At 50.1% G+C, this 7500-nt stretch overlaps 2 protein-coding genes and 1 long non-coding RNA gene across 3 annotated transcripts in view; 2 read left to right on the forward strand and 1 right to left on the reverse strand.

Moving 5' to 3' along the window:
• Positions 1-6801, forward strand: part of LOC138859681 (110 kDa antigen-like) — a 42878-nt gene extending 36077 nt beyond the window's left edge. Inside the window, exons 4-8 of the mRNA XM_070115494.1 lie at positions 5145-5279; positions 5421-5699; positions 5900-5966; positions 6208-6362; positions 6736-6801. Coding sequence (XP_069971595.1) covers positions 5145-5279; positions 5421-5699; positions 5900-5966; positions 6208-6362; positions 6736-6801 — 702 coding nt within the window. The remainder of the gene's footprint in view (positions 1-5144; positions 5280-5420; positions 5700-5899; positions 5967-6207; positions 6363-6735) is intronic.
• tou (bromodomain adjacent to zinc finger domain 2B toutatis) overlaps positions 1-7500 on the reverse strand; it is a 413452-nt gene that overhangs the window by 377591 nt on the left and 28361 nt on the right. The gene's annotated exons all lie outside the window — the stretch shown is intronic.
• LOC138859611 (uncharacterized) overlaps positions 7292-7500 on the forward strand; it is a 1176-nt gene continuing 967 nt past the window's right edge. The window contains exon 1 of the long non-coding RNA XR_011398197.1: positions 7292-7370. This is a non-coding gene — a long non-coding RNA (uncharacterized lncRNA). The remainder of the gene's footprint in view (positions 7371-7500) is intronic.

The raw sequence follows: 7500 nt of genomic DNA on the forward strand, positions 1-7500 counted from the left end.
TTTATTGCAATGTTGCAAATGCTCTTTCTTTCTTCCTCGCTCTCTGCAATCACATCGTGCGTAATACTATTGTTACTGCCATTACTACTATGAGTGTAATGTTTCTTTGTATCTTTATCCGATTTAGTAGCATAGTAATTAAGATAATTGCTTTTGCCATCAGAGGTTTCCTGTATTTCATTAGTCATCAGGATCATTACCAGTACAATCTGCAATTTTCATCATTGTCCCTTTTCTTTTATCATCTTTAGTCTGTCTTTTATTTATTTACTTATTTTTGTGTACTTTATTTCGTTCGTTTATCCGTTATCTATTTATTCATGTCTTTTAATTTTCTATTTTATTTATTTCATTTTTTCTTCTCTCATCTCTCCCTCTCCCTCTTTCCCTCCACCTTTCCCTCTCCCTCCTTCCATCCATCTCTCCCTCTCTCTCCTTCCCTCCATCTCTCCCTCTCCCTCCTTTCCTCCTCCCTCTCACCTTCCCTCCTTCTCTCCCTCCCTCCTTCCCTCTCTCCCTCCCCCTCCCTCTCACCCTCCCTCCTCCTCTCCACCTCTCTCCCTCTCTCCCTCCTTCTCCCGCTCACTTTTCTCTAATCCCCTCATACACATATTTGTTCATAGTCCTCGTGTGTTTTCCGAGCCGCCATCTTGAGTGGGTAATTCACACCCATCCATCACCGGCCTTTGTTGACGCTTCTAATTATTTTTCAGTCGGAACAGGACCCCCAAGTGGCATGGAGGAACGTGGAAGGAGGGAGGAGTGGAGGGAGATCGAGGGAGGGAAGGATGAGGTGGGGTGAGGGAGGAGGTGGGGTGAGGGAGGAGTGGAGGGAGGGGGGTGGGGGTGGAGGTAGGAAGAAGTGGAGGGAGGGAGGTGGGGGGTGGAGGGAGGTGGGGTGGGGGTGGGAGGGAGGAAGAAGTGGAGAGAGGGAGGTGGAGGGAACAAGGAGAAGGTGGAAGGAGGAGGAAGGAATGAAGAAGGTGGACTGAGAAGAAAGGAGGAAGGGAAGTGGAAGGGGAGTTAGGTGGAGGGAGGTGGAAGGAGGGAGAAGGAAGAAGTGAATGGAGGAAGTGCATGGTGGGAGGAAAGAAGGAGGTGGAGAGAAGAAAGTAGGAAGGAAGGGGGAAATAAAAGAGGAAGGAAGGATGAAAGGTAATGAAAAGAAGGAGGAGGAAGCAGAGGAAAAAGGAAGAAGTGGAGAGAAGGAGAAGGAACGAAGAGGAATATGGAGAAGAGAAGAATGGAGAAGAGATGAAGAAGAGACGAAGAAGAAGAAACAACAATTTGACCCTTGAATCACACTTGCAATCAAGCTACAAAAACTAACTCCCTTATTTGCTTGTCTGAGTGGAGAGAGTCGACACGCAAGCACACGCAATCACCGGCAGGCGATCACGAAGGCACAGAATCACCAAGCGAAGCAAGCAGGGACGAATCAGAGCATGCAAGCAGGTTGTGAAATCTTGCAAGCGCGGGGCAAGCAAAGCCCAAAGGCAGATTGCAAGCAGACTGACAGGCGGGATGGAAGCGGAGGGCGAGGAAGGAGGAAACAAAGAGAGATCCCGAAAGCAAGATTGAAAGCAAATCTCGGAGAACTGGTAGAAAATTGGTAGAAAATTGGTAGAAAATTGGTAGAATTGGAAGCAAATCTCGGAGAATTGATAGAAAATTGGTAGAAAATTGGTAGAATTGAAAGCAAATCTCGGAGAATTGATAGAAGGGTTGGTAGAATTGCTTCAGGCTCGACCCAATGGATTTTCATAAATAAAGACGCAGAAATAAAGGCATATCTGTCAACATATCTGATAGATATACATTTAACTATCCATTTTATCTGATAGATATACCTATAACCATCTCTTTGCCGGGTTGATGTGCATGTCTAGACTGATAAACATGCATTTATTTCTCTATTTATGCACGTCAAGTATCCGAATATTCTCTGGTTCTCGCGCAGAATCTAACAAACCGGCCGCAAAAGCACGAGAGATCGAAACCGGCCGTAAAAGCACAAAAATAAAAAGCACAAGTCTACGAGAAACTCAACGGAGCTTATTCTGGAGGAAGCGGAGTCGCAAGCAAGCACCGGAAAGGCAAGAAAAGGCGGAGGGGATTAAAGGCAATTTTCCCCAACTCGTTAAAGTCTGAATCCGGATCGCTCTACAAGAACGGCCGCGCATGCACGAGGGTACGTCACGTCCCGGTGCGGCGAGGGCTTGGGTGGTACCCCCTCCCTCCTCTACCCCCCCTTCTCTCTTCCTCCTCTCCCTCAATTTCTTACTATCTTCTCCCTTTCCCTCCCCTCCCCTCCCCCTTTTTTTCAATTCCTTCTTATCTTCTCCCTTTCCCTCCCCTCCCCTTCCCCCTTCTCTCTTCCTCCTCTCCCTCAATTTCTTACTATCTTCTCCCTTTCCCTCCCCTCCCTCTTCTCCTTTTTTTCCCTTTCTCAATTTCTTCCTATTTTCTCCCTCCCTTCCCCCCTTCCTCCTCTCCCTCAATTTCTTACTATCTTCTCCCTTTCCCTCCCCTCCCCCTTCTCCTTTTTTTTTCCTTTCTCAATTTCTTCCTATTTTCTCCCTCCCATCCCCTCCCCTTCCCCCTCTCTCTTCCTCCTCTTCCCTTAATTCCTTCCTATTTTCTCCCTTTCTCTCCCCTCCCCCTTCCTCCTTTTTTCCTCTTTCTCAATTTCTTCCTATTTTCTCCCTCCCCTCCCCCCTTCCTCCTCTCCCTCAATTTCTTACTATCTTCTCCCTTTCCCTTTCCTCCCCTCCCCCCTTCTCCCTTCCTCCTCTCCCTCAATTTCTTACTATCTTCTCCCTTTACCTCCTCCTCCCCCTTCTCCTTTTTTTTCCTTTTCTCAATTTATTCCTATTTTCTCCCTCCCATCCCCCCTTCCCCCTTCTCTCTTCCCTCCTCTCCCTCAATTTCTTACTATCTTCTCCCTTTCCCTCCCCTACCCCTCCTCCTTTTTTTCCTTTTCTCCCATCCCTCCCTCCTTCCCCCTTCTCCCTTCCTCCTCTTCCACAATTTCTTACTATCTTCTCCCTTTCCCTCCCCTCCCCCTTCTCCTTTTTTCCTTTTCTCAATTTCTTCTTATCTTCTCCCTTTCCCTCTCCTCCCCATTTCCCTCTCCTCCCTCTCTTCTTCCTTTTATACCTCATTCTCCTCTTCCTTAACTCCTTCCTCTCCTCACCCTTTCCTTCTCCTCCCTCCCCAAATCCCTCTTCTACCTTTCTTCCTCCTTTTAACCCTCTTCCTCCTCTTCCTTAACTCCTCCCTTTCTTCTCCCTTTCCCTCCATGTCAAAAATGAAAAAAGGAAATTCATGGAAACGAAAAACGTAAACAATACTAAGAACTTTCAGATACATAAACACCAGTACCATTGCCATTAAAATTGCCATTACCATCGATATCATGGCTGCCATTATCATTACCATTATCATTACGATTACCATTACCACAGCCATTAAGATTGCCATTACCTTCGACATTATGGTTACCATTCTCATTACCATTATCATTACCATTATCATTACCATTATCATTACCATTATCATTACCATTACCATTGTCATTATCATTAGCATTAGCATTACCATTGTCATTACCATTACCATTACCATTGTCATTATCATTACCATTACCATTACCATTGTCATTATCATTACCATTCTCATTACCATTGTCATTACCATTCTCATCACTATTACCATTGCCATTACCGCATTACGTGTTGCCATCAGTATGGTACTCCTTGGTACCGTCTTCTCTCGGCGTAAGTTTATGTGTTAAACTTGAGGTAAAAAAAATGGAAAAAGTTTTGGTCGAATATCCTTGTGTTTAGAACCTGTTGTGGGGGTTTGTTTGGTTTTATTTTTGGGAGAGTAAGGGAGGGAGGGAGGGAGGGAGAGGAGGAGGGAGGGAAGGAGAGGGAGGGAGGGAGAGGAAGGGAGGGAGAGGGAGGGAGGTTTGAGGGAGGGAAGGAGGGAGGGAGGGAGGGAGGGGAGGTTTGAGGGAGGGAGAGGAGGAGGGAGGGAGGGAGGTTTGAGGGGAGGGAGAGGGAGGGAGGGAGGGAGAGGGAGGGAGGGAGGGAGGCAAGGGAGGGAGGGAGGGAGGGAGGGAGGGAGAGGGAGGGAGGGAGGGAGAGGGAGGAGGTTTGAGGGAGGGAGAGGGAGGGAGGGAGGGAGGGAGGAGGAGGGAGGGAGCGGAGAGGGAGGGAGGGAGGGAGGCAAGATAGGGAGGGAGGGAGGGAGGGAGGGAGAGGGAGGGAGTGTGGGAGGGAGGGAGGGAGGAGGGAGAGGGAGGGAGGGAGGGAGAGGGAGGGAGGGGAGGAGGGAGGGAGGGGAGGGAGGGGGAGAGGAGGGAGGGAGGGAGGTAGGGAAAGGAAGGGAAGGAGGGAGCAATTGTGTGAGATAAACACACACAAACACACACACAAACACACGCACACACACAAATATATATATACATATATATATATATATATATATATATATATATATATATATATATATTTATATATATATATATATATATATATATATATATATATATATATATATATATATATATATATATATGTGTGTGTGTGTGTGTGTGTGTGTGTGTGTGTGTGTGTGTGTGTGTGTAGATAGATAGATAGATATAGCTAATATATATATATATATATATATATATATATATATATATATATATATATATATATATGTATATATATATATATGTATATATATATGTATATATATATGTATATATATATTAATATATATATATATATATATATATATATATATATATATATATATATATATATATATACTCGGCCTCTTGGGGGTCTTCCTGGGTCTCCTTCTCGGGCTCTTGGGCGACAATAACTTCATTACTCGAGTGTATGAGAGCGATACCAAACTTCATCAGATAGATGTTAAAAATGAATAAAATTTACCTCGCACTGGGAGTTCTTTTTTTGGCAATTGCCTTTGGGGAAAGGACACATGCGGGGGGCAATAGGGTGTCTACAGGGGAAGGGACACACGCGGGGGGCAATAGGGTGTCTACAGCACCGACGACGACTAACAAGCGCGTGCCGTTGGTCTTTCTCCGAACGTTCAGGATTCATGCCCATTCCGTTTCATTCCAGATTCCAGCTGCCCCTGACGAAGAGGCGGCGAAGGAGACAATCGCCAAGCCCCAGGAGAAGGCGATTGTCCCCCAAGAGCCCGAGAAGGAGACCCCGGAAGTCATCCTAGAGCCCGAGAAGGAGACCCGGGAAATCGTCCAAGAGCCCGAGAAGGGGACCCAGGAAGTCATCCTAGAGCCCGAGAAGGAGACCCGGGAAATCGTCCAAGAGCCCGAGAAGGAGAGTCAGGAAGTCACCCTAGAGCCCGAGAAGGAGACCCGGGAAGTTACCCTAGAGCCCAAGAAGGAGACCCAGGAGGTCGCCCAAGAGCCCGAGAAGGAAACCCCGGATGTCACCCTAGAGTCCGAAAAGGAGACCCGGAAAGTCCCCCTAGAACCCGAGAAGGAGACCCAGGAAGTCACCCTAGAGCCCGAACAGGAGATCCAGGAAGTCGCCCAAGAGCCCGAGAAGGAGACCCTGGAAGTCACCCTAGAGCCCGAGGAGACCCAGGAAGTAACCCTAGAGCCTGAGGAGACCCAGGAAGTCACCCAAGAGCCCGAGAAGGAGACCCAGGAAGTCACCCTAGAGCCCGAGAAGGAGACCCAGGAAGTCGCCCAAGAGCCCGAGAAGGAGACCCAGGAAGTCGCTCTAGAGCCCGAGAAGGAGACCCAGGGAGTCACCCTAGAGCCCGAGAAGGAGACCCAGGAAGTCGCCTAAGAGGTCATACATACCGTTCCTACCGGGACTATATGGATGGTCTTCCCGGCCAACTTCAGCGTCGTCTAAGAGCCCGAGAAGGAGACCCAGGAAGTAGCCCAAGAGCCCGAGATGGAGACCCAGGAAGTAGCCCAAGAGCCCGAGAAGGAGACCCAGGAAGTCACCCTAGAGCCCGAGAAGGAGACCCAGGAAGTCGCCCTAGAGCCCGAGAAGGAGACCCAGGAAGTCATCCTAGAGCCCGAGAAGGAGACCCGGGAAATCGTCCAAGAGCCCGAGAAGGGGACCCAGGAAGTCACTCTAGAGCCCGAGAAGGAGAGTCAGGAAGTCACCCTAGAGCCCGAGAAGGAGACCCGGGAAGTCACCCTAGAGCCCAAGAAGGAGACCCAGGAGGTCGCCCAAGAGCCCGAGAAGGAAACCCCGGATGTCACCCTAGAGTCCGAAAAGGAGACCCGGAAAGTCGCCCTAGAACCCGAGAAGGAGACCCAGGAAGTCACCCTAGAGCCCGAGAAGGAGACCCAGGAAGTCGCCCAAGAGCCCGAGAAGGAGACCCAGGAAGTCACCCTAGAGCCTGAGAAGGAGACCTAGGAAGTCGCCCAAGAGCCCGAGAAGGAGACCCAGGAAGTCGCTCTAGAGCCCGAGAAGGAGACCCAGGAAGTCACTCTAGAGCCCGAGAAGGAGACCCAGGAAGTCGCCCTAGAGCCCGAGAAGGAGACCCAGGAAGTCATCCTAGAGCCCGAGAAGGAGACCCGGGAAATCGTCCAAGAGCCCGAGAAGGGGACCCAGGAAGTCATCCTAGAGCCCGAGAAGGAGACCCGGGAAATCGTCCAAGAGCCCGAGAAGGAGAGTCAGGAAGTCACCCTAGAGCCCGAGAAGGAGACCCGGGAAGTTACCCTAGAGCCCAAGAAGGAGACCCAGGAGGTCGCCCAAGAGCCCGAGAAGGAAACCCCGGATGTCACCCTAGAGTCCGAAAAGGAGACCCGGAAAGTCGCCCTAGAACCCGAGAAGGAGACCCAGGAAGTCACCCTAGAGCCCGAGAAGGAGACCCAGGAAGTCGCCCAAGAGCCCGAGAAGGAGACCCAGGAAGTCACCCTAGAGCCCGAGGAGACCCAGGAAGTCACCCTAGAGCCTGAGGAGACCCAGGAAGTCACCCAAGAGCCCGAGAAGGAGACCCAGGAAGTCACCCTAGAGCCCGAGAAGGAGACCCAGGAAGTCGCCCAAGAGCCCGAGAAGGAGACCCAGGAAGTCGCTCTAGAGCCCGAGAAGGAGACCCAGGGAGTCACCCTAGAGCCCGAGAAGGAGACCCAGGAAGTCGCCCAAGAGGTCATACATATATGGACTATATATGTATGGATGGTCTTCCCGGCCAACTTCAGCGTCGTCTAAGAGCCCGAGAAGGAGACCCAGGAAGTAGCCCAAGAGCCCGAGATGGAGACCCAGGAAGTAGCCCAAGAGCCCGAGAAGGAGACCCAGGAAGTCACCCTAGAGCCCGAGAAGGAGACCCAGGAAGTCGCCCTAGAGCCCGAGAAGGAGGTCCAGAAAGTCACCCTAGAGCCCGAGGAGACCCAGGAAGTCAGCCTAGAGCCCGAGAAGGAGACCCGGGAAATCGCCCAAGAGCCCGAGAAGGGGACCCATGAAGTCACTCTAGAGCCCGAGAAGGAGA

This window comes from Penaeus vannamei, chromosome 37, assembly GCF_042767895.1.
Source record: "Penaeus vannamei isolate JL-2024 chromosome 37, ASM4276789v1, whole genome shotgun sequence".
In the NCBI taxonomy this organism is placed as follows: domain Eukaryota; kingdom Metazoa; phylum Arthropoda; class Malacostraca; order Decapoda; family Penaeidae; genus Penaeus; species Penaeus vannamei.